At 41.9% G+C, this 27,223-nt stretch overlaps 1 protein-coding gene across 1 annotated transcript in view; it reads right to left on the bottom strand.

Annotated features, from left to right (window-relative positions):
- FHIP1A (FHF complex subunit HOOK interacting protein 1A) overlaps positions 1-27,223 on the bottom strand; it is a 227,391-nt gene that overhangs the window by 71,350 nt on the left and 128,818 nt on the right. Inside the window, exon 5 of the mRNA XM_075257937.1 lies at positions 1,286-1,444. Within this exon, the coding sequence (XP_075114038.1) occupies positions 1,286-1,444 (159 nt within the window). The remainder of the gene's footprint in view (positions 1-1,285; positions 1,445-27,223) is intronic.

Below are 27,223 nucleotides of genomic sequence, written 5' to 3'. Positions count from 1 at the left end.
TCGGCTTAGGGAGGGTTCACACCTCCGCCTGTGCCCGCTTTCGGCAATCTTAATGGGTTTCCATCTTCTGCTCCAAGAAACTGGACAGGGGACAGAAACCCTGCAGTGAGCTTTCAAACCCATTCACTTGAATGGTTTTGCAAAGTGACCGCCCATGAGCTTTTTGTGCTTGTGAACCTGCCCTTATTGTCAAGGAACTCTTATAACAAGTACAGATTCTTTAAATAATACAAATTATTTTCCATTAACATTAACGATCTCCTTCATCTTTCCCTTAGATTGAATGAACACTTGGACCTTCACAATGGAAATGAGTTACTATGGATAATAAAGGGGTTGTGCACGACTTCAAAAACATGACTGCTTTCTTCTTCTCCGGAAGTGACATCAAGTCACCTGGCCATGTGGCAGCTCAGTCCCTTTCATTTTATTGGGAAAGAGATAAGGCACTGGCACATGACCTACAGACATGAGGTCACTTCCAGAGAAAACGGAAGCAGCCATGTTCTCAAAGTCTTGCAATCTCTTTAATTTTATTTCCAAAGATAACAGGATGGAGTATGCTCACAAACATAAAGTGAAGTCGCGTATTGTTTGACTTTATATACCTTAAAATGCCTAGTGCTTGAGGAAATAAAGCCACATTAAAAGCAAATATAACAAAATAATTGACAAAAGATTGCAAAATCACTCATCCATTTAGAAACTGCATTTCGTATGGTGTCATGTTTTGAGTGTATACACTGACGTGAAAGTATAACATTATATTGCCTTTATGTCAGATATTTATTGTTCAGAGGTAAAATTGTCAATTAAAGTAGTGTAAAAGAATAAAGGGGATAAGTGGTGTACGCTAGTAATTTAGTCATAAACTTCAGGTGAAGCTTTTAAAATGCAGTTTGAGGCCTGAAGCATTCATTTCTCAACAACCTTCAAATGTTCTTTTGATTCTAAAGGAGACTTGTCTGGCAGTAAAATAATAGTCATAGCATATTAAACTAAACATGCAGAAAACACTTAGGAGAATTATCTTAGAAATGAACAGGATTTTAAGGCACTTATAGTTTAATCAATTGAAATACAAAAAGTAAAAGCTCCGATAACAAGGTCACAAACTTGCAGAAGACAAAGTCATTGGGAACATGAACCTCAGTATATTTTATGTATAAGGGTTATGCCGTTCTGCTGTTTTATATAAAAACATGCAACATTACATTCAACCAAATAAATAAAGAAGATCTGATTAAAGTAGCTTATTTTTTAACTACAAAAATGTATAACTAACCTGTATAACTGCATTGCAGAACTCTAGAGAATTCATGAACTGTATAAGTGAGGGGACCTGCAGCCAATCTTCTTTAACAAGACAATGCCATTCTTCCCCTTTATCATCTAGCTTTGTTGGTAAGGAAGAATAGAGACCACTCAATCCAGTTGCTAGCACCTGTAAACAGCAAGAAATGGTACTATAAAGACATGTTTTTACATACAATGGTGAAATACAAAATATGTTAGAACACAGTGTATCTTGGCATACGGTCAACTGGAAATGAGAATCAATATAACTCTTCAAGGTTTTTTGAGCGTCATAAACTTATCTGATGTCATAAACGATCCGACGTCATCTTCTGTCCCGCCTTCTCTTCTTTCTTCTTCCAGCGACGTCCTCCTGTCCTGGCTCTTCTCCGCTTTCATCTTCTTTTCTTCCGGAGTGAAGAATTTCGCGAGCGTACTGCACATACTCGCGTAGTTCTAAGGGATACTTAAAACTACAACAAAAATGGCGTCGGCGTGTGCGCAGTAGCGCTCCAGAAGGAGCGCTACTGCACACGCGCGGGATTTGAACACAACCCGCCGGAAGAACAGAAGATGAAGGCGGAGAAGACGTCGCTGGAAGAAGAAAGAGGAGGAAGGCGGGACCAAAGATGACGTCGGATCGTGCACGACCACCCCCTGTGCATGCAAAGGAATGATTTACATATATGTTTTTATAGTTTTATTTGAAAACGGCGGGGGCTTTAAAATAAGATTAGCGGTGCCTGAATAGCCTTTTTAAAGGCTATTCAAGCATATGTGGGGCTCATACAACATACAGCAACTGTGACAAACTGACCATCTTCAAAAGCTTGAACAAAATATATGTAATACAACAGTTACTCTTTATCCAGAACATGGTACATAGACATAAATGCAGTATGTTAAACATCTATATATAACATAATATTCAGAAGGGATAAGGTAAATTATTAAAAAAAAACTGTAAAAATAATACTGTTGCTCAGAAAGACCTGGTCTGCTTTCATACAGTAATCCCATCACCTTTATTGCCATTACTGCATGGTATATAGAGATGGACAATGCTGCCTATTAGAAGAATGAAAAGGCCAAGATGAAACAATTAATATACAATACATATACATCTGATGTGTCATGCAAAACAGGAAGAGGATATGGGGTCGGCAACTGGACTGACGATGAGTATGTACATGTGTTCATTAAGTGCCCTATACATGTTATTCACAGTATCTGGTTCTGTGGTTTCAGAATCTCCACACTACAATGAAATTAAAGTTACTTTACTGTGAAAGCAGAGACAATAATCTTATTGGGTCTGAGATACTAAAATGTAGCAGCAAAAATTGGGTCCTGTTTTATCTTATTACAAATGTAAAACTGCCACCTAGTAAACAAATATCTTCTACACCTGTAATGGCTTGTGATGGTACATAAGATATACTTGTGTCTGTATGTTATGTGTTCTAAGATTCCAACCTACAAAGGGGTATTGTTATCGGGTACTTCTGGCCATTGTAGCATCATTTTATATAGTACATAGATCATAGGCAGATTTTTATGCAGAGAATCAAATTAGAATACCTGAATTCAGCTAATGTATTACTTTGTCAGGTACTAAAAAACTGATCAAGATTACATCACCAGTCATACTTCATCAATAAATGATCCATGTGTATATATCTCCCCAAATGTCAACAATATCACTATGCAAAATCGACCTTTTATCTAGTGCCCTCTATATTCCAGGAAGATCAAGCTTCATCTTGTGAGACTGATTGCTGCCTAAGTAGAAAATGGTATAGAACTTTCCATTATTGTCTGGCACAACATATTCATTTTTCAGGGTTGCAGACAAGGCATTTCCCTCATAAGCAGCCAATGATCCACTGCCAAGGACAAAAATTCCCAGTAACGAATGCAAGAAAATTGCAAGCAATATAATAAAATGCTGGGATGGTTAACTTCTATATAAGTAATTACATAGAGCGGCAATGAAAATGTAGATACGAGTTTGAGGTATAGCTTATTTAATATTAATCTGAACCTATAAAGACTCTTTGCTGATTTGCAGTTTGATGTACCTAATGTTATAGGTGCATTTAATCATAATAAAGGTCTATATTCATATTTTCTTAATTAATATTTCCGACTTGTGATTGTGGCTCTTTCCTTTATATAGACAGTTGCACAGTCCAGCGTAAAGATAATAATAGGAGTTCCATCCACTGTAATTCAGTGTGTGTGCTCCACCAACTCAGTTCACATTCAGTTGACATTTCAACGTGTTCTCTACCAACTCGGTAGTCTTTATCTGTATGTACTAAACTTTAACTACCTGAACAACAAACCCTAACCCTATGGTAGGGAGGATACTGTCCCTAGTTGGCCTTTATTACTGTCCCTAGTTGGCATGGATCAACCTCCTGACTGGCATATATAGTTTCCTTAATTGGCATGAATAGTGTCCCCATTAGGTGTGGATATTATCCATGTAGATTCTGTATGAATAGCTAATTAGGCCCTGTTTTAATGCCAAACAGGGACAGTATCCAATGATGGACAATGTACAAGCCAACTACAGATAGTACCGACATCAAAGAGGGACACCATTCACCAGAGTGGTGAAATCATGGAGTCAGAGTCAAAATAATGTGGATGGAGTTGGAAAAAAAGTCTCTGGCTTCAAACTAAAATTACTAATTATTTTGAATTATATTCTACAATTATTGGTATTGTATAATGAATTAGATGCATAGTTTGTTGCATACTTACTTTCACAGTAATTCAATCACTAGATTTTTTTATATAAAAAAACCCCTAAAAGCTTGATAGTTTTCAGTAGTTGATACCTTTTTAATGGCTAACTAATAATGATGACAGATTACAACGTTTCGGAACTCTAGGCTCCTTTCTCAAGTAAATTTAAAAACCATTTCTGAAGGATGTATATTTATGTACAAAAGGACACATAGGGATAGAATTCTAGGAGGAAGGGGGTATAGAGGGTCATTAGTCATTGGTAGAAACAATGTTTCTACCAATATTTCAATATATCTACAAATATTTCCTACCCACTGGCTAACACGGTACGAGAACAAACATTTTCCTTATACTAGATTTTTTATGAATTAGAGGAGATTTACTGCATCTGACTGACCATGGCTGTTAGTTATTTATGAAGGAGTCAAGAGTCGGACCAGGACTTCGACTCGGAATTAGGCTCTGGAAAAATAGAGGAGTTGGAGTTGATGGTGTGGCCTACCAACTCCACAGTTCTGCTTTATACAGCACCTTCCTTAGGCTTTAAGGTGAGGGTTTTGTAGTATAAAGATTTAAAGCTTGCTACATACATTTAAGGTCAAACTGTAGATACCGTAAAACTATTATTTACTGCACCGTGTTCACTCTATGGGATAAAATAGCTGTTGTAGTATAAAATGAATGAATGATAATTCATTAGCATTCCAAACATTCATCCGCTACATCTGTATCCTGAGCCGGTAGAACACGTGCTAAAGTGGTCCCGAAGGAATACTCTGACTTTGATTCCTCATGACATAGGATGTTTAAATATTCCTACCATGAAGTCAGCTCATTTGTCTTTAACATAGAAATAAGGATTGTTTCATTAATTTACCTGCCCTCAAAGAACCACATGGCAGCAATACAAAAATCATTTAATTAATTGACAAATTATTATATATATGCGTATAGTGGGAAACAGATTATCATGTCACTGTCACCAGTAAAAGGAAATTTATCATAATGTTTCATGTCTCATATGAGTATGCCTATGGCATTGACTTTACCCCAAGAATTATTACCATTAAGTCTCTTTGTGCTCTCCCCAATGTAAGAAACTGTACATGTTGGTAAATTATGTGGGTGCTGGGACCTGGTCTCCATCTTCCTCTCAACATGTACCATCATCTCTACTGTTGAATCATGACAGTCACCTATTCCTATTCTCTGTAAGAATAGGAAGACCTGGTTATATCACCTGCTAGCCAGGTAAACATGAACGCGCAATAAGAATTTTCCTTATATTTATAAATCCTGTGATAAATCATCCATGTTAGTAATATCATATTAGTGGCGACCAAGATGAGATCAGAGATGCAAATTGAAGTAGAAGAAATGTGAGTGGGCCACACTCACATAATAATGCTATAGAAGACCCAAATTTTGTGACTATGTACAATGTGGTGCAGTATCACATGGTGCCTGTATAATAGTGTCACATATTGTAATCTTTTGCTCACTACTCGTGTCACCTGTCCAATCAATCGTCGCTAAAGAGGAAGAGGGCACCTCTTATAATGTGGCATTATGAGATGGAGACACTTTAAAGGGAATCTTTGAAAAGTGAATCCAGCAACCAGCCACTTCTTAAAAATATTTCATTTTATTGGCATAATTCCATTAAAATCGCATGATGTACAACATCTAGGTGACACTCCTTCGATGGACAGAAGAACAGCTAACGTGTTTCGGAAAATATTTCCTTATTTTTAAGAAGTGGCTGGTTGCTGGATTCACTTTTCAAAGATTGTCGTGCCCAGGAGCGCTCCGGACCGAGGGGCTCTTTCCGTGCACCGCTGCTTATATACAGGAATGTGAGTGTTACCAAAGTCAACTTTTCTTCAATATAATGACATTTTTCTGGTAGTGGGCTGTATATTTTTTCCCTCCCTTTCCCCCGTGTCTTTCCTTGCTACAACTGTGAATTCACACTTTAAAGGGGCTCTATCAGCAAAATTATGCTGATAGAGCCCCACATATGCCTGAAGGCTATTCAGGCACCGCTAAAGTTATATTAAACTACCACCCCACCCCTCCCCCCATTTTAAAACAAAACCCTAAAAAAGAATATGTTAATCTTATCTATCGTGCACGGTGGGCGGGCATTCAGGATCCAACGTCATCTTTAGCCACGCCTCCTCATGCTGCTACTACTGCTACTGCGCATGCACCCACGCCATTTTTTATCAATGGCATTTCACAGGCGCCGGGGAAAGACGGGATCCACGGACATCGCTGGAAGAGGAGACGTGGCTGAAGAGGACGTCAGACCCTGAATGCCCGCCCACTGTGCACGATAGATAAGATTAACACATTCTTTTTAGGGTTTTATTTTAAAACAGGGGGGGGGGGGGGAGTTCAATATAACTTTAGCGGTTCCTGAATAGCCTTTTTAAAGGCTATTCACGCATATGTAGGGCTCTATCAGCATGATTTTGCTGATAGAGCTCCTTTAATATAAATATCGATCAATCCCTGTAAGGACAATTTCACAACCAGGGCAGACTGAACAAGACTTTGTTCAAGGATCCTCTGCATATCAGAAGGATAGTAGAAGGAAGTAGAGGTCAGCTTCCCTCCTTGTTGGAGACTCTACCTGTTCATATTGACCCTCCACCAAACATCATCTAGATCTGTCCATTTATTATGTAAGACATAGGACAGCAAAAAGCAGCACAGTATGAAAAAGAACCACTCGTATAGAAAAGACACTATACAAGCATGCTGCTCACCTCTTACCTCCCAATGTCATGTATTTATTATACACAGATAACTAGCAATAGTGATCAATTCCTAAAATGACAAATGTTTTATTCAAGTTCTTTTGCTAAGAAATCTATCAAACAAGAAAAAATGACAGGTGTAAAGTAATATCTTCTAATACATAAAGAATATTATTCTTTTCCTCTGTCACAAACCCCTGCTCTGATACGATCTTTTGTGAAGATGAAATGAAAAAGAAGAATGACTTAGAAAAAGCCTTGTGGTCAGGAATGACTGTAAATATAACAACTCAGTGATGTTCCCAGTAGGGACAAACCATGAAACCTGGAACATTGGCTACCAAACAATATAGACTGGAGATAATGCGGACACGAGAAATGAGTGTACAACAACTACCTAGCTATTCTAGAAATAAACTAAGTATGGATTTTATGTGGCATTGCCTTTTATATAGGATCATGAACTTAATATCTGTAAGGTACCGGGTTGAGATAAAACTAGCTCTGAGCACAGACTAGAAAGCTAGTTGTGTTCTGCTTGAAGGGGTTGTCCAGTAGGCAATATTAAAGATGCTATTAATATAACAAATGGTACTAGATATATGTTATTGTTACCTAAAGAGTAAAAAAGTTGCAGGATGCAAACTCCAAGCCTATTTCCTAGTTTTAGACATTTCACATATGGGTTTCTATCTCCCAATATTACATGCTAGATGTATGGTGTCCAGAATACTGCTACCCTCACTTACTCCCGGTACACATCTGTGTTCGGTATTCCGTTCGGAGAGTCCTCTTGGGGACTCCCTGAATGGAAACCTATACGCATTAAGATGCAGTTAGCTGAGAAAGTACTTTTCTCTCCACATATTTTGTGCGGATACTGAGCAGAAACCACACGGACCCCATTATAGCCTATGGGGTCCGTGTAGTTTCTTAGCCAACTGCTTTTTAATGCGTATAGGTTTCTATTCAGGGGTCCCCAAGCAGACTCCCCAAATGGAATACTGAATGCAGATATGAACCTGGGTCTTAGTCTAATAAGCTAGCACAGTGTAAGTTAATTGCTAGCAGAGCAATTCCCCAGTAGCTGCTGGTGAACCCTGGGGGGAGGGGCACAACAAGACAGTGAGCCCTAAGCTGAAACCCCCGCACTGTCCCTTCCTGCTTGTTGTTCCTGTCCTAAGGAACAGGCAACAACTGGTTGACAAGCCCTTCCTATATATGAGTGACAACACAGAACGCAGAAGAGACAAACAACAACAAAGGGAGGTCAGCTAGCCAAGGGTCCGATAACAGTCGAGAAACACAGTACAAAATTGCAATCCAAGAGAATAGTCAAAGGTAAAGTCAAAGATCAATAATAAGAGTTCAGATAACAGGTAAGCAAAAGTAATACCAGCACGTGCAGGGCAATAGCAAGCACCAATGTGAATGTGAGCCAAGAATAAATAGGGAGGAAGAACCCGCCCTGGACTTGATAGGAAGATAGGCTCTCAATCACACAGGTAAGGCTAAAATTAACTATTAGAGGAGCAGAGGGAAAAGAAGGTGAAGGAGATGGGTTTGGTGGAAAATCAATTACCAAGGTGAGGGAATAGGACAGTGTTCAGACAATACAAGAAGAACCCAAAAGAAGAAATCACAGCTGGACACATCTCCTGTGTCACAGCCTACAGCCAGAGGATGAAGCCAAAGCCCTGATGGGCGAAGATGTTACACACTGCTTCATTCTTGGACTGCTCTTTCACTGCTGGATAATCCGATGATGAGTGTGTGATATCCCCTCCCCATCCACAGAGTCCGCTATGGGATCATCCCTTTTTCTCTGCTAATTCACAGCCAATGTGGTTCACCCCATACCCCTGACATGTGTACGCTGTTCTCCCTTACCTTCAGATACATTTCTTTCTGTATGGCCCTCCCCGAAATCTTGAATGCTTCTGCTTCCTCTCCATACTCTAATCTGCCATGTATACCCACCTCCCTGCTCCTACTTCTATCAATGATAAAAAAAGAGAGAGACAACATAGAAACAATGTGTTGGATGTATTTCAGAAGTAGCAGGCCAGAGAGAATAACTGCAGCACTTTCTTATGGGTTTTGTTTTTTTCCGGTGTTCAATATTCAGCCAAAATGACATGCTACCAATTTTATGCAATTTGGCACAATTACGGTTATACCAAATTTATATAGTTTTTGTTGTACTTTAATACTTAAAAAAAGGTTGGTTAAAAAATAAAGTGGAATATAAAATAATATGTCCATGGCGTGTATAAACTGAAAAAAAAACTTGGCAAAGTAAATAAAATTCCTAGAGGACCCATGATAATAATACACTGTTATGATAGTTAATGTGGTTACATATAAAATAATGCATATTTCATGTACATTGAATGATACGTCCAAATGTATACTGCAACTACAACTCACTGTACGCAGAACCTTGGTGAGCACTAAATAAGACTCCTGCATAGACTGTCAATTCTTCGTTTCCTGTCATCACATCTTGTTTGAAACCTTTCGATGACCCACTATATATATATATATATATATATATATATATATCCATCCTGTCCATTGTGGAACTCAACAAGAAAGCTAAATTGCTTTTTAAGCTCGGCTTCTAGTCTATGGTAGAAATCCTTAAATATGTGCAATTTATGAGCTTTTTACTAAAATACAAAAATGCTATTCTTGTTCAAGTCTTTTCTTGTCGAGATGAAGTAACATACATTACATTGCAATCTCAGTCTTGAGAAAATGAGTAGTGTAGACACATTTAATGGAAGTCACTTTTAACGTTCACATTCAGTATATATAGATGCATAGTGTCCTCACTGGTAAGATGTACTGAACAACATGGTTGCCAAGAATTCTCTCTCCACCACCGAGAAGAGTTGAATGAAACATATTGATATCCTGGAACTTCACCATTAGTAGAATAGATACAACTGTGTAATGTCTTTGGTTTACTAGCTCTGCAGCCACTCAGTGAACACTGGGAGGTCTATTGGTCAGACTGCTACAAACCTATAGTTATAGCATAAACTTGTGAAATGCCATAATGGTTGTCTATAGGAAATGTCTTTAAATAGCTAAAAACTGTGTAGGTTGATTTCTGCAGCTTTTTCAGCTGATATAACCCTTAACCCCTTAGCGACCCTTGATGTAACTGTACGTCATGGGTCGCATGGGGATGTATGGAGCGAGCTCACACGCTGAGCTCGCTCCATACAGGGCAGATGCCGGCTGTATCATACAGCCAGGACCTGCCAATAACAGCAGCGGTCGGTGCCCGAGCCGATCGCTGCTGTTAACCCTTTACACACTGCGGTCAAACGTGACCGCAGTGTGTAAACGGCGCCGGCGGCATGGGCGCCGCCATGTTTTGCCGATCGCCGCCCTCCTGAACGTCACATGAGGGCGGTGATCGGTTGCTATGACAGCCGGAAGCCTATTGAAGGCTTCCAGGCTTGTCTCTGCACTAGATCTATTAGACGATGCCAGAGGCATCGTCTAATAGAAGTGCTGGGATTTTGCTATTCACTGCAATACTGTAGTATTGCAGTGAATAGTATGAGCGATCAGACCCCCTAGGTTTCAAGGTACCTAAGGGGTCTGATCATAAATGTAACAGAAGATAAAAAAAAGTTTTTAAAAGTATTAAAAAAATAAAAAAAATATAAAAGTTCAAATCACCCCCCTTTCCCTAGATCAGCTATAAAAGTAATTAAAGAACATTAAACATAAACATATTAGGTATCCCCGCGCTCCAAAATGCCCGAACTATTAGAATATTAAAACATTTATCCCGTACTGCGAACAACGTAGCGGCAAAAAAAATAAAAACAGCCAAAAAGCGTTTTTTTCAACACTTTGCCTCCTATAAAAAATTGAATAAAAAGTGATCAAACCATCAGATCTTTCCCCAAATGGTATCAATAGAAACGTCATCTTGTCCCGCATAAAAAGACACCACAACCAGCTCCATACATGGAAATATGAAAAAGTTACAGGTGTTAGAACATGATGACACAATTTTTTTTTTTCTATTTTGCAAAGTTTATCATTTTTTTAAAAGTATCAAAACATTTCAAATACTATATAAATTTGGTATCACCGCGTTCGTACTGACACATAGAACACAGGTAACATGTCATTTGTACCAAACAGTGAACGCTGTAAAAATTAAACTCATAAGAAAATGGCGCAAATGCATTTTTTCTCCAATTGCACCTCATTCTGATTTTTTTTCCAGCTTCCCAGTACATTGCACAGCATATTGAATGGTGCCATTACAAAGTACAATTTGTCCCGCAAACAATAAGCCATCATGTGACTCTGTGAACTGAAAAATGAAAAAGTTATGGCTCTTGAAATGTGAGGAGGGAAAAACGAAAATGCGAAACCAAAAAATGGCCTGGTCCTTAAGGGGTTAATACATACAGGAGGCAGACATTTTTCATTTTTGTTCTGTGAGAAGGTGAGGCAGAGTGCTGGAGTCCCGGTATATCTCCCCCAGATTTCTGAGCTATGTGTGGTCCAGGGCAGATCTGGAGTAGGCCTCACCCCAGTTGTGTGTCCTGGGTTCGTTACTGGGCCATAAAAGGCTGCAGAGCCTGCACTTTAGGGCAGATCCTGGGAGTGAGGGGAAGTGCTTGGGTCTGTCTTGGAGAGCAGAGTTTCGGTGAGACCAAACTGTGACTTGTATTTTGTTTCATCGTGTGGCTGGAAATAAGCCACACATATAGTTAGCCTTATTCTTTATTAGGTAGAGCTCGGACGGGCAGGAGTTTTGTTTTGCCTGAAGTTAAGACTGTATTTATTTTGCTTATTTTTGTACCTGATGTAAGGTTTATTTATTTCGCGGTGTTAGTAAATAAACCTGTTTGCACCAGATTTTGTGTCCCTGTCTCTGACTGGTTGGTTGGGTTGGTTGGTTGGGGCCGCACCACTGCTGCTACCCTCCCCATGGTTCATTTTTGTGTTTTCGTTTTTTTACCTGCTTACAAATGTCATAAATTTTTTATTTTTCTGTTTACATAGTCATAGTTTTTAAGACAAAATGTGCTTCAAAATGGAACCTTTTAATATTCTGTACAATTGTACTAGGAAAAAAATGTAGTGCCATAATTTTCTTACAGGTTATATGGATTCCACTTTGCAGTAAAATGACAGGTTAGCTTTATTCTTTAGGTAGGTGATACCAGATTGATATAGCTTTTTTTTCTTTTTTCTTTTTTTTTTTTTTTTTAACAAAAATTCTGCATTTTGAAGAAAAATATTTCTTTGGAGGCGCCATAGACACCTGTACCTTTTTTTTTATATTCCAGCATATGGAGCTATGTACCGTATTTTCCGGACTATAAGGCGCACATAAAAATCTACGATTTCCTCAGAAATCGTAAGTGCGCCTTATAGTCCGGTGCGCCTTATATATGGATGGAAGCGGCGGCAAAGTCTGCGTGCCGCTTCCATACATACATAAAAGGCACCGTAAGGGTGCATTCACACTACGAAACGCCAGCGTATATCACAGCCATACACGCTGGCGTGACAGCAGGGCTGCCGTACACTTCCCATTCATTTCTATGGGAGCCGGCATGCGAGCGCTCCCCATAGAAATGAATGGAAAAAAGCAGTCCATTCATTTCTATGGGGAGCGCTCGCATGCCGGCTCCCATAGAAATGAATGGGAAGTGTCCGGCAGCCCTGCTGTCACGCCGGCGTGAAAAAGAACCCTGAAACAGAACGTGAAACTTACCGAGCGGTGCAGGGTAGGCGGGCGGGCATTCAGGCCTCCTCTTCCTCCGATGTCCTGACCACTTCCTCTGGCGCTCGCTAACTGATAATGGCCTGGGCGCATGCGCAATATCATAATGCTTCTACTACGGCTACTGCGCATTCGCCCAGGCCATTATCAGTTCACGAGCGCCGGAGGAGGAGGACGGAACATCGGAGGAAGAGGAGGCCTGAATGCCCGCCCACCCTGCACCGCTCGGTAAGTTTCACATTCTGTTTCAGGGTTTTATGTTAAAACGGGAGGGTAGTTTAATATAACTTTTACGGTTGGGTTCTATCAGCATGATTTTGCTGATAGAGCCCCTCCTCGCCTGCCGAGCGCTTCCAATAGAAGCGGCTGGCACGCGGGGGGGTTAAGCGGCCGCTGGCAAAGTCTGCGTGCCGCCGCTTTCAATAACATACAATGCGCACCGGACTGCGCCTTATAGTCCGGTGCGCCTTATATATGAACCGAGACGGACTATAAGGCGCTCATGGGCAATGCGCCTTATAGTCCAGTGCGCCTTATAGTCCGTAAAATACGGTAATGTATTGCAATTTATTTTGGGGGGATCCTAGCAGCAAAAAACAAACAAAAAAAAAAACGGTAATTCAGCCATTCTGATTTTTTTCACAGTATTAGATGTTGGTTAACTACAAATTAATGTTCGAATAGATTCAATTTAAAATTGCAGTTTATTGACATATGTTGTGATATTGAGATATTTCTATTGTTGTATTTATATTCCACCTTAAACATTGCTTTCTTAAACATAGTTCTTGGTGCATTTTTTTGTGTTGAAATATTAAATTTATTATTATTATTATTATTATATTATTTACTGTATGAACTAAGCAATGGAATATTTTATAATGCATACATTATAATAAGGATAAAACCTTGCAACTGCTCCAGCTTGAGGATATAGATTATAGCTTTTAATACACATTTATGTAGAGAAGTTATATATCTGTAAAGTTGTCAAGAACAAAGAGCAATAAATCTTCCTTTTCTTCCCATTCAAACTGTACACCTCATATAAAAGGATTACTAATTCTTCCTTGCAAAAGAGGAATATCTATAAAGATATCATGTGCATAAATAGTGCAACTACTTATTTTTAGTGATTTAATGGTATGAATGGTAATTGATACCATAGAGAGATATTATGCCTCGTGTCCCCATTACATGGTCACCCACTTAACAACGTTCCTCAAGACTAAACAATCTACTATGTGCTGGACTTTAGTCTGAACCATAACACTTACATTGGTATATTGCATAAAATATAGCACCACAGAAAATACTGGTGTTCCTGATATATTCAGTTCAATGGAGGATTGTCTAGAATGGACATTTCCTAGAAAATCATCAGCAATAAGAAATATTAGACCGGTTGGGACTTTAAGAATTTGGATACAAAATAGTATATTCATATTTAGAGATGCGCGAACAGTGAAATATTCGAAGTTCGATATTCAATTCGAATAGCCCCTCAAAACTCAACTGTTCGAACAAATATCGAACCTCATTATAGTCTATGTGGAAAAAATACTCATTTAGGGGGAAACCAATATTCGACTCAGAAGGATCACCAAGTCCACTATGACACCTCAGCAAATGATGACAACACCTCGGGAATGCAACTGGGACAGCAGGGGAAGCATGCCTGGGGGCATCTAACACGCAGTCGGCCAATCAATGCTGGCCCAATGCTTTCCTATGGGGAAAAGTCAGCTCCCGCATAACGCAAGCTGACAGGGATTCCAACTAGCATATAATGGGCTGCCACGAGATAGAGTCCCTAAGAGCTGTTTGAGTAACATTTCTACCTAAATAAAGCTAATTCCTAGCTAACCCTGCCGGTACATCTATCCCTGTCTCACAGTCACATAGTTCACAGTCTCATGTGAACCGGATCTCATATCCACTATTCGTCTAAAGTGGAGGTCACCTGATTTCGGCAGCCAATGGCTTTTTCCGATTTTTTTTCAATGCCTCCGTAGTCGTAGTTCCTGTCCCACCTCCCCTGCACAGTTATTGGTGCAAAAAAAGCGCCAGGGAAGGTGGGAGGGGAATCAAATTTTTAGTGATTTTGCCATGTGGTGTTCAAATTGGAATAAAACATCTCGAACAGCCTGATATCCGATCGAACATCTACTCGGTCGAACGCTGTTCGCTCATCTGTATTCATATTCAATGACAGCAAACAGTGTTATTGGAAATGGTGACGAACTGATAAAAAGTATATTAGAAGGTTACAAAAAGTTTTCATTATACAAACATGTATATTTTACCAACAAATGGAAAAAACCCCATTTACAAAAAGGGATCCCCAATTTAAGCCAACCTATTATAGATATATACACACACACACACAACACAGAACTCCACACGTCATAAAATGTATCATTACTGAATACACATAAGGACCATAAAATCCGAGGATGGTTATCGTGTAGCATTCAGAAGCTTCCTACTGGAGCCCTATGTAAACACCCATATTAAATATCAAGTTCCTTTACCCATGTGGGATCAAATATGTTGTGCCCAAAGAAAAATGTATTATATGCATACTGGCCAAAATAAGACATAGGTGTCAGACTCAGCCCAACCACCATCTAAGGCTTCCATATGGATCTCTGTAACTGTAGTGCATGTCGGTTTCATATTCACATTACTGAAGGATTCTTGATATTCTTTGTATCTTTGACTGCTAGAGCATCATCATATTTCCAGATATCATAGTCCTAACACAGCAATTTGTATTGCTGAGAAGCTAACAGATACAAAAGCTTAAGAGATTTCTTCAGATGAATAAGTCCCAGGCAACTTAAGTCAGTATTCAATGGAGAGAAAGATTATTTACCATGAAGAGCAGATATACATAAATCGCCAAGATAAAGTTTACAGGACTGACTCATTCTACACATGGAGCCTTGGATATAGCTCAGCAGCCATCTCCCCTCTCAGCCTGCTTGAATGATTTATCCAAACAAATAACTCTCCAGACACCTTTAAAGTCAGCAGCCAACCAAAAGGAGAGACAACCAAGAACAGAAAATAAAAAACATCAAAGTTATGAATATATTATTATTTTTAGAGCACAATTAATTTCATGGTACTCTACATTTGAAGAGGACTCTGCCTATAAGGGCTTACAACTATAAAATAGAGAAAGTAGGTGAGGGTAGGGGGTCCGCTAGCAGGAGGAGAAGACACAGGCTGTAGCTGCACACTCTGGAACTGTAGATAGTAGCCTTAATATATGGGCCAGATAGATATATTTGAATGTTGTTGGCATTGGACTCTATGAGTTGACCCAGGCCAAGGGTATAGCTGGGAATAGTAGGTTTCCTATGGCATAGCTTTGTGGGATACCTACAAATAGAGGCAATGGAGAGAAAGTTGTGTGTGAATGGGAGATTATAGATGTATGATTTGTGAGGTACAAAGAGATCCAAGAGAGGGTCAATCTGTGATGACAAAGGAATAGGAAGTTTGTAACAGGAGAGAGTGGTCAACTGTGCCAAAGGCAGAAGATAAGTGTAGAAAGATAACAACAAAGTAGTGTCCTTTGGGAACAGAATAAGGACTACAGAAATGAATTGTTCTACAAATAAATACAATATCTCCGATTTATTTAGCACCAACATATTCCACAGAGCTTTATAGACATTGTCAATCATTGTGGTAGGAAAGTCTTTGGTTAGATTTGAATCTAGGACTCCAGGTTGTAAGTAGCCATGTTTAGAATAGACTGGTCACCTCTAGTATGAAACCTATTTGAGGAGAGAATTATATATTAGGGGTAAACACTAGGGTCACTAATATAGATTTATAATAAAGGTTTTTTTCTCATCTTATAAATTGATGGCATATTGCTAGGATATGCTATCACCTTATAATCAGCAGGAATATGGCTTCTCTGCACATCAGGTTCACGTATATTTAACTATGCCAAGACACTGGTGTATATTGGAAAAGCAGTGAAGGGCCAAAGTATTAAACCAGTACCGCGTCCTTTCATCCACAGAGTTGGGAGAGCTTTTTTAACTGATATAAAATGTTTGTGTGAAATGTAGTGTAAATTCCTGTCTGGATCATAACTGCTCAACAATGTAAATGTTAGCATACCTTTCAAAATAAAATATACATATAATAGATAAAGCCTCATTACAAAATTCATACTTGGCTCTTCAGTATGATGCCAGGATTGACCAATTCCTTGCCCCTTACTCCAAACCTTTGCTCTTCTATTCAAGGACATCATGAAAGCCACACAAACTAGCACTATAGTACATACATACTGCCAACACATCAGTAGTAGAGATGAGCGAACAGTGTTCTATCGAACTCATGTTCGATCGGATATTAGGCTGTTCGGCATGTTCGAATCGAATCGAACACCGCGTGGTAAAGTGCGCCATTACTCGATTCCCCTCCCACCTTCCCTGGCGCCTTTTTTGCTCCAATAACAGCGCAGGGTAGGTGGGACAGGAACTACGACACCGGTGACGTTGAGAAAAGTAGGCAAAACCCATTGGCTGCCGAAAACACGTGACCTCTAATTTAAAAGAACAGCGCCGCCCAGCTTCGCGTCATTCTGAGCTTGCAATTCACCGAGGACGGAGGTTTCCGTCCAGCTAGCTAGGGCTTAGATTCTGGGTAGGCAGGGACAGGCTAGGATAGGAAGGAGAAGACAACCAACAGCTCTTATAAGAGCTAAATTCCAGGGAGAAGCTTGTCAGTGTAACGTGGCACTGACGGGCTCAATCGCCGCAACCCAGCTTTCCCAGGATCCTGAATGGAATACACTGTCAGTGTATTCCCGTATACCCGATATATACCCCGATACCCGTTCCAACGGTGTGCCCCCCCACCTTCACCCCAGAAATACCCTGCAAGTCCCCTAGCAATAGAATTGGGGCTATATACACCCACAATTTTTACTACTGGTATACAGTGCCATTGTCTGACTGGGAATTCAAAGAATATATTGGGGTTATAAATACCCTCATTTCTTGCTACTGCCATATAGTGCCAGTTTCTGACTGGTAATTCAAAGAATATATTGGGGTTACGTGCACCCACAATTTTTACTACTGGTATACAGTGCCATTGTCTGACTGGGAATTCAAAGAGTATATTGGGAATACAAATACCCTCATTTCTTGCTACTGCCATATAGTGCCAGTTTCTGATTGGGAATTCAAAGAATATATTGGGGTTACGTGCACCCACAATTTTTACTACTGGTATACAGTGCCATTGTCTGACTGGGAATTCAAAGAATATATTGGGGTTATAAATACCCTCATTTCTTGCTACTGCCATATAGTGCCAGTTTCTGACTGGTAATTCAAAGAATATATTGGGGTTACGTGCACCCACAATTTTTACTACTGGTATACAGTGCCATTGTCTGACTGGGAATTCAAAGAGTATATTGGGAATACAAATACCCTCATTTCTTGCTACTGCCATATAGTGCCAGTTTCTGACTGGTAATTCAAAGAATATATTGGGGTTACGTGCACCCACAATTTTTACTACTGGTATACAGTGCCATTGTCTGACTGGGAATTCAAAGAGTATATTGGGAATACAAATACCCTCATTTCTTGCTACTGCCATATAGTGCCAGTTTCTGACTGGGAATTCAAAGAATATATTGGGGTTACGTGCACCCACAATTTTTACTACTGGTATACAGTGCCATTGTCTGACTGGGAATTCAAAGAGTATATTGGGAATACAAATACCCTCATTTCTTGCTACTGCCACATAGTGCCAGTTTCTGACTGGGAATTCAAAGAATATATTGGGGTTACGTGCACCCACAATTTTTACTACTGGTATACAGTGCCATTGTCTGACTGGGAATTCAAAGAATATATTGGGGTTATAAATACCCTCATTTCTTGCTACTGCCATATAGTGCCAGTTTCTGACTGGTAATTCAAAGAATATATTGGGGTTACGTGCACCCACAATTTTTACTACTGGTATACAGTGCCATTGTCTGACTGGGAATTCAAAGAGTATATTGGGAATACAAATACCCTCATTTCTTGCTACTGCCATATAGTGCCAGTTTCTGACTGGTAATTCAAAGAATATATTGGGGTTACGTGCACCCACAATTTTTACTACTGGTATACAGTGCCATTGTCTGACTGGGAATTCAAAGAATATATTGGGGTTATAAATACCCTCATTTCTTGCTACTGCCATATAGTGCCAGTTTCTGACTGGTAATTCAAAGAATATATTGGGGTTACGTGCACCCACAATTTTTACTACTGGTATACAGTGCCATTGTCTGACTGGGAATTCAAAGAGTATATTGGGAATACAAATACCCTCATTTCTTGCTACTGCCATATAGTGCCAGTTTCTGACTGGGAATTCAAAGAATATATTGGGGTTACGTGCACCCACAATTTTTACTACTGGTATACAGTGCCATTGTCTGACTGGGAATTCAAAGAGTATATTGGGAATACAAATACCCTCATTTCTTGCTACTGCCATATAGTGCCAGTTTCTGACTGGTAATTCAAAGAATATATTGGGGTTACGTGCACCCACAATTTTTACTACTGGTATACAGTGCCATTGTCTGACTGGGAATTCAAAGAGTATATTGGGAATACAAATACCCTCATTTCTTGCTACTGCCATATAGTGCCAGTTTCTGACTGGGAATTCAAAGAATATATTGGGGTTACGTGCACCCACAATTTTTACTACTGGTATACAGTGCCATTGTCTGACTGGGAATTCAAAGAATATATTGGGGTTATAAATACCCTCATTTCTTGCTACTGCCATATAGTGCCAGTTTCTGACTGGTAATTCAAAGAATATATTGGGGTTACGTGCACCCACAATTTTTACTACTGGTATACAGTGCCATTGTCTGACTGGGAATTCAAAGAATATATTGGGGTTATAAATACCCTCATTTCTTGCTACTGCCATATAGTGCCAGTTTCTGACTGGTAATTCAAAGAATATATTGGGGTTACGTGCACCCACAATTTTTACTACTGGTATACAGTGCCATTGTCTGACTGGGAATTCAAAGAGTATATTGGGAATACAAATACCCTCATTTCTTGCTACTGCCATATAGTGCCAGTTTCTGACTGGGAATTCAAAGAATATATTGGGGTTACGTGCACCCACAATTTTTACTACTGGTATACAGTGCCATTGTCTGACTGGGAATTCAAAGAGTATATTGGGAATACAAATACCCTCATTTCTTGCTACTGCCATATAGTGCCAGTTTCTGACTGGTAATTCAAAGAATATATTGGGGTTACGTGCACCCACAATTTTTACTACTGGTATACAGTGCCATTGTCTGACTGGGAATTCAAAGAGTATATTGGGAATACAAATACCCTCATTTCTTGCTACTGCCATATAGTGCCAGTTTCTGACTGGGAATTCAAAGAATATATTGGGGTTACGTGCACCCACAATTTTTACTACTGGTATACAGTGCCATTGTCTGACTGGGAATTCAAAGAATATATTGGGGTTATAAATACCCTCATTTCTTGCTACTGCCATATAGTGCCAGTTTCTGACTGGTAATTCAAAGAATATATTGGGGTTACGTGCACCCACAATTTTTACTACTGGTATACAGTGCCATTGTCTGACTGGGAATTCAAAGAATATATTGGGGTTATAAATACCCTCATTTCTTGCTACTGCCATATAGTGCCAGTTTCTGACTGGTAATTCAAAGAATATATTGGGGTTACGTGCACCCACAATTTTTACTACTGGTATACAGTGCCATTGTCTGACTGGGAATTCAAAGAGTATATTGGGAATACAAATACCCTCATTTCTTGCTACTGCCATATAGTGCCAGTTTCTGACTGGGAATTCAAAGAATATATTGGGGTTACGTGCACCCACAATTTTTACTACTGGTATACAGTGCCATTGTCTGACTGGGAATTCAAAGAGTATATTGGGAATACAAATACCCTCATTTCTTGCTACTGCCATATAGTGCCAGTGTCTGACTGGGAATTCAAAGAATATATTGGGGTTACGTGCACCCACAATTTTTACTACTGGTATACAGTGCCATTGTCTGACTGGGAATTCAAAGAATATATTGGGGTTACGTGCACCCACAATTTTTACTACTGGTATACAGTGCCATTGTCTGACTGGGAATTCAAAGAGTATATTGGGAATACAAATACCCTCATTTCTTGCTACTGCCATATAGTGCCAGTGTCTGACTGGGAATTCAAAGAATATATTGGGGTTACGTGCACCCACAATTTTTACTACTGGTATACAGTGCCATTGTCTGACTGGGAATTCAAAGAGTATATTGGGAATACAAATACCCTCATTTCTTGCTACTGCCATATAGTGCCAGTTTCTGACTGGTAATTCAAAGAATATATTGGGGTTACGTGCACCCACAATTTTTACTACTGGTATACAGTGCCATTGTCTGACTGGGAATTCAAAGAGTATATTGGGAATACAAATACCCTCATTTCTTGCTACTGCCATATAGTGCCAGTTTCTGACTGGGAATTCAAAGAATATATTGGGGTTACGTGCACCCACAATTTTTACTACTGGTATACAGTGCCATTGTCTGACTGGGAATTCAAAGAGTATATTGGGAATACAAATACCCTCATTTCTTGCTACTGCCATATAGTGCCAGTGTCTGACTGGGAATTCAAAGAATATATTGGGGTTACGTGCACCCACAATTTTTACTACTGGTATACAGTGCCATTGTCTGACTGGGAATTCAAAGAATATATTGGGGTTACGTGCACCCACAATTTTTACTACTGGTATACAGTGCCATTGTCTGACTGGGAATTCAAAGAGTATATTGGGAATACAAATACCCTCATTTCTTGCTACTGCCATATAGTGCCAGTGTCTGACTGGGAATTCAAAGAATATATTGGGGTTACGTGCACCCACAATTTTTACTACTGGTATACAGTGCCATTGTCTGACTGGGAATTCAAAGAGTATATTGGGAATACAAATACCCTCATTTCTTGCTACTGCCATATAGTGCCAGTTTCTGACTGGTAATTCAAAGAATATATTGGGGTTACGTGCACCCACAATTTTTACTACTGGTATACAGTGCCATTGTCTGACTGGGAATTCAAAGAGTATATTGGGAATACAAATACCCTCATTTCTTGCTACTGCCATATAGTGCCAGTGTCTGACTGGGAATTCAAAGAATATATTGGGGTTACGTGCACCCACAATTTTTACTACTGGTATACAGTGCCATTGTCTGACTGGGAATTCAAAGAATATATTGGGGTTATAAATACCCTCATTTCTTGCTACTGCCATATAGTGCCAGTTTCTGACTGGTAATTCAAAGAATATATTGGGGTTACGTGCACCCACAATTTTTACTACTGGTATACAGTGCCATTGTCTGACTGGGAATTCAAAGAATATATTGGGGTTATAAATACCCTCATTTCTTGCTACTGCCATATAGTGCCAGTTTCTGACTGGTAATTCAAAGAATATATTGGGGTTACGTGCACCCACAATTTTTACTACTGGTATACAGTGCCATTGTCTGACTGGGAATTCAAAGAATATATTGGGGTTATAAATACCCTCATTTCTTGCTACTGCCATATAGTGCCAGTTTCTGACTGGTAATTCAAAGAATATATTGGGGTTACGTGCACCCACAATTTTTACTACTGGTATACAGTGCCATTGTCTGACTGGGAATTCAAAGAGTATATTGGGAATACAAATACCCTCATTTCTTGCTACTGCCATATAGTGCCAGTTTCTGACTGGGAATTCAAAGAATATATTGGGGTTACGTGCACCCACAATTTTTACTACTGGTATACAGTGCCATTGTCTGACTGGGAATTCAAAGAGTATATTGGGAATACAAATACCCTCATTTCTTGCTACTGCCATATAGTGCCAGTGTCTGACTGGGAATTCAAAGAATATATTGGGGTTACGTGCACCCACAATTTTTACTACTGGTATACAGTGCCATTGTCTGACTGGGAATTCAAAGAGTATATTGGGAATACAAATACCCTCATTTCTTGCTACTGCCATATAGTGCCAGTGTCTGACTGGGAATTCAAAGAATATATTGGGGTTACGTTCACCCACAATTTTTACTACTGGTATACAGTGCCAATTTCTAACTAGGAATTCAAAATGCGCAAGGCTCCCGGAAAGGGACGTGGACGAGGCCGTGGGCGAGGTCGGGGGAATGGTTCTGGGGAGCAAGGTAGCAGTGAAGCCACAGGGCGTCCCGTGCCTACTCCTGTGGGGCAGCAAGCATTGCGCCACTCCACAGTGCCAGGGTTGCTTGCCACATTAACTAAACTGCAGGGTACAAACCTTAGTAGGCCCGAGAACCAGGAACAGGTCTTGCAATGGCTGTCAGAGAACGCTTACAGCACATTGTCCAGCAGCCAGTCAGACTCTGCCTCCTCTCCTCCTATTACCCAACAGTCTTGTCTTCCTTCCTCCCAAAATTCCGAAGCTTTACAGAACAATAACCCAAACTGTCCCTGCTCCCCAGAGCTGTTCTCCGCTCCTTTCATTGTCCCTCAACCTGCCTCTCCACGTCACGATTCCACAAACCTAACAGAGGAGCATCTGTGTCCAGATGCTCAAACACTAGAGTCTCCTCCATCTCCGTTCGATTTGGTGGTGGATGACCAGCAACCCACCCTCATCGACGATGATGTGACGCAGTTGCCGTCAGGGCATCCAGTTGACCGGCGCATTGTGCGGGAGGAGGAGATGAGACAGGAGTTGGAAGAGGAAGTGGTGGATGATGAGGACACTGACCCGACCTGGACAGGGGGGATATCAAGCGGGGAAAGTAGTGTGGATGTTGAGGCAGGTGCAGCACCAAAAAGGGTAGCTAGAGGCAGAGGCAGAGGTCAGCAGCTTAGGCGAAGCCAGGCCACACCCGGAATCTCCCAAGATGTTCCAGTTCGTACCCAGCCCCGAAAAACTCCCACCTCGAGGGCACGTTTCTCGAAGGTGTGGAGTTTTTTCAAGGAATGCGCCAAGGACAGATATAGTGTTGTCTGCACAATTTGCCTCTCGAAATTGATTAGGGGCTCTGAGAAGAGCAACCTGTCCACCACTTCAATGCGCCGTCATTTGGAATCCAAGCACTGGAATCAGTGGCAGGCAGCAACGGCAGGACAAAGGCCGCCTGCCGTTCACGCCACTGCCACTGCCTCTGCCACTGCCTCTGCCACTGCCACTGCTGACTGTGCTGGCGATACACTCCAGAGGACGAGCCAGGACACCACTTCATCTGCCTCCGCCACTTTGTTGACTTCTACCTCATCCTCCCCTGGTCCTGTCTTATCTCCTTCTCCTGCACCATCAAAGGCACCATCAGGCGTTTCTTTACAACAACCCACCATCTCTCAGACATTGGAGCGGCGGCAGAAATACACTGCTAACCACCCACACGCGCAAGCCTTGAACGCCAACATCGCTAAACTGCTGGCCCAGGAGATGTTGGCGTTCTGGCTTGTTGAAACTCCCGCCTTCCTGGACCTGATGGCAACTGCGGCACCTCGCTATGCCGTCCCTAGCCGTCACTACTTCTCCCGGTGTGCCGTCCCCGCCTTGCACCAGCACGTGTCACTCAACATCAGGCGGGCCCTTAGTTCCGCGCTTTGCACAAAGGTCCACTTGACCACCGACGCGTGGACAAGTGCATGCGGACAGGGACGCTACATTTCACTGACGGCACACTGGGTGAATGTAGTTGAGGCTGGGACTGCTTCCCAAACTGGCCCGGTGTACCTCGTCTCCCCGCCTAACATTCCTGGCAGGGACACGAGAAGAACACCCCCCTCCTCCTCCTCCACCGCCTCCTCCTCCGCCACCGCCTCCTCCTCCGCCACCGCCTCCTCCTCCGCTGTTAGATTGACCCCAGCTACGAGTTGGAAACGTTGCAGCACTGGCGTTGGTAGACGTCAGCAGGCTGTGCTGAAGCTGATCAGCTTGGGGGACAGACAGCACACTGCCTCCGAGGTGAGGGATGCCCTCCTCGATGAGACGGCAATATGGTTTGAGCCGCTGCACCTGGGCCCAGGCATGGTCGTTTGTGATAACGGCCGGAACCTGGTAGCAGCTCTGGAGCTTGCCGGACTCCAACATGTTCCATGCCTGGCCCACGTCTTCAACCTAGTGGTGCAACGTTTCCTAAAGAGCTACCCCAATGTTCCAGAGCTACTGGTGAAAGTGCGGCGCATGTGCGCCCACTTTCGCAAGTCGACAGTAGCCGCTGCTAGCTTAAAATCTCTCCAGCAACGCCTGCATGTGCCACAACACCGGCTTTTGTGCGACGTCCCCACACGCTGGAACTCAACGTTTCAGATGTTGAATAGAGTGGTTGAGCAGCAGAGACCTTTGATGGAATACCAGCTACAAAACCCTAGGGTGCCACAAAGTCAGCTGCCTCAGTTTCACATCCATGAGTGGCCATGGATGAGAGACCTTTGTGACATCCTACGGGTCTTTGAGGAGTCCACAAGGAGGGTGAGCTCTGAGGATGCGATGGTGAGCCTTACAATCCCGCTCTTGTGTGTTCTGAGAGAATCCCTGATTGACATCAGGGATAACTCAGATCACACAGAGGAGTTAGGGATAGCATCCGATCCGTCACAGCTGGAGAGTAGGTCCACACATCTGTCCGCTTCACTGCGTTTAATGGAGGAGGAGGAGGAGGAGGAGGAAGAAGAGTTGTCCGATGATGTGATGGTGATACAGGAGGCTTCCGGGCAACTTCGAATCGTCCCATTGTTGCAGCGCGGATGGGTAGACATGGAGGATGAGGAGGAAATGGAGATTGAACTTTCCGGTGGAGCCAGAGGAGTCATGCCAACTAACACTGTGGCAGACATGGCTGAGTTCATGTTGGGGTGCTTTACAACCGACAAGCGTATTGTCAAAATCATGGAGGACAACCAGTACTGGATCTTTGCTATCCTTGACCCCCGGTATAAAAACAACATCTCGTCTTTTATTCCGGTAGAGGGGAGGGCCAATCGCATCAATGCTTGCCACAGGCAATTGGTGCAGAATATGATGGAGATGTTTCCAGCATGTGACGTTGGCGGCAGGGAGGGCAGTTCCTCCAGTAGGCAACCAAGTTCTCACCGGTCCACACAAACGAGGGGCACACTGTCTAAGGTCTGGGACACCTTGATGGCACCCCCTCGCCAAAGTGCCACCACGGAGGGTCCTAGTGTCACCAGGCGTGAGAAGTATAGGCGCATGTTGCGGGAATACCTTTCCGACCACAGCCCTGTCCTCTCCGACCCCTCTGCGCCCTACACGTATTGGGTGTCGAAGTTGGACCTGTGGCTTGAACTTGCCCTATATGCCTTGGAGGTGCTGTCCTGTCCTGCCGCCAGCGTCCTATCTGAGAGGGTGTTCAGTGCAGCCGGTGGCATCATCACTGACAAGCGCACCCGTCTGTCAGCTGAGAGTGCCGACCGGCTCACTTTGATAAAAATGAACCACCACTGGGTAGAGCCGTCATTTTTGTGCCCACCTGTGTAAAGCACCCCAACATGAAACTCCATGTCTGTACTCAACCTCTCCAATTCCTCCGCATCCTCATACTCATCCACCATAAGCGTTGCACAATTCTGCTAATACTAGGCTCCCTCCACCCTGATTTCCCCCAACTCTGCTGGTTAGAGGCTCCCTCCACCCTGATTTCCACCAACTCTGCTGGTTAGAGGCTCCCTCCACCATGAATTTGCCCAAACTGGGCTGTTTAGAGGCTCCCTCCACCATGAATTGGTCCAAACTGGGTTTTTTAGAGGCTCCCTCCACCATGAATTGGTCCAAACTGGGCTGGTTAGAGGCTCCCTCCACCATTAATTGGTCCAAACTGGGGTGGTTAGAGGCTCCCTCCACCATTAATTGGTCCAAACTGGGCTGGTTAGAGGCTCCCTCCACCATTAATTGGTCCAAACTGGGCTGGTTAGAGGCTCCCTCCACCATTAATTGGTCCAAACTGGGCTGGTTAGAGGCTCCCTCCACCATGAATTGGTCCAAACTGGGCTGGTTAGAGGCTCCCTCCACCATGAATTTCCCAAAACTTGGCTGTTTAGAGGCTCCCTCCACCATTAATTGGTCCAAACTGGGCTGGTTAGAGGCTCCCTCCACCATGAATTTGCCCAAACTGGGCTGTTTAGAGGCTCCCTCCACCATGAATTTGCCCAAACTGGGCTGTTTAGAGGCTCCCTCCACCATGAATTGGTCCAAACTGGGTTTTTTAGAGGCTCCCTCCACCATGAATTGGTCCAAACTGGGCTGGTTAGAGGCTCCCTCCACCATTAATTGGTCCAAACTGGGGTGGTTAGAGGCTCCCTCCACCATTAATTGGTCCAAACTGGGCTGGTTAGAGGCTCCCTCCACCATTAATTGGTCCAAACTGGGCTGGTTAGAGGCTCCCTCCACCATGAATTGGTCCAAACTGGGTTTTTTAGAGGCTCCCTCCACCATGAATTTGCCCAAACTGGGCTGTTTAGAGGCTCCCTCC

The sequence above is a fragment of the Leptodactylus fuscus genome, chromosome 1, assembly GCF_031893055.1.
Source record: "Leptodactylus fuscus isolate aLepFus1 chromosome 1, aLepFus1.hap2, whole genome shotgun sequence".
Taxonomy (NCBI): Eukaryota; Metazoa; Chordata; class Amphibia; order Anura; family Leptodactylidae; genus Leptodactylus; species Leptodactylus fuscus.
The sequence above is the reverse complement of the archived record's forward strand: the minus strand, read 5'-3'. Positions and strand labels throughout refer to the sequence as shown.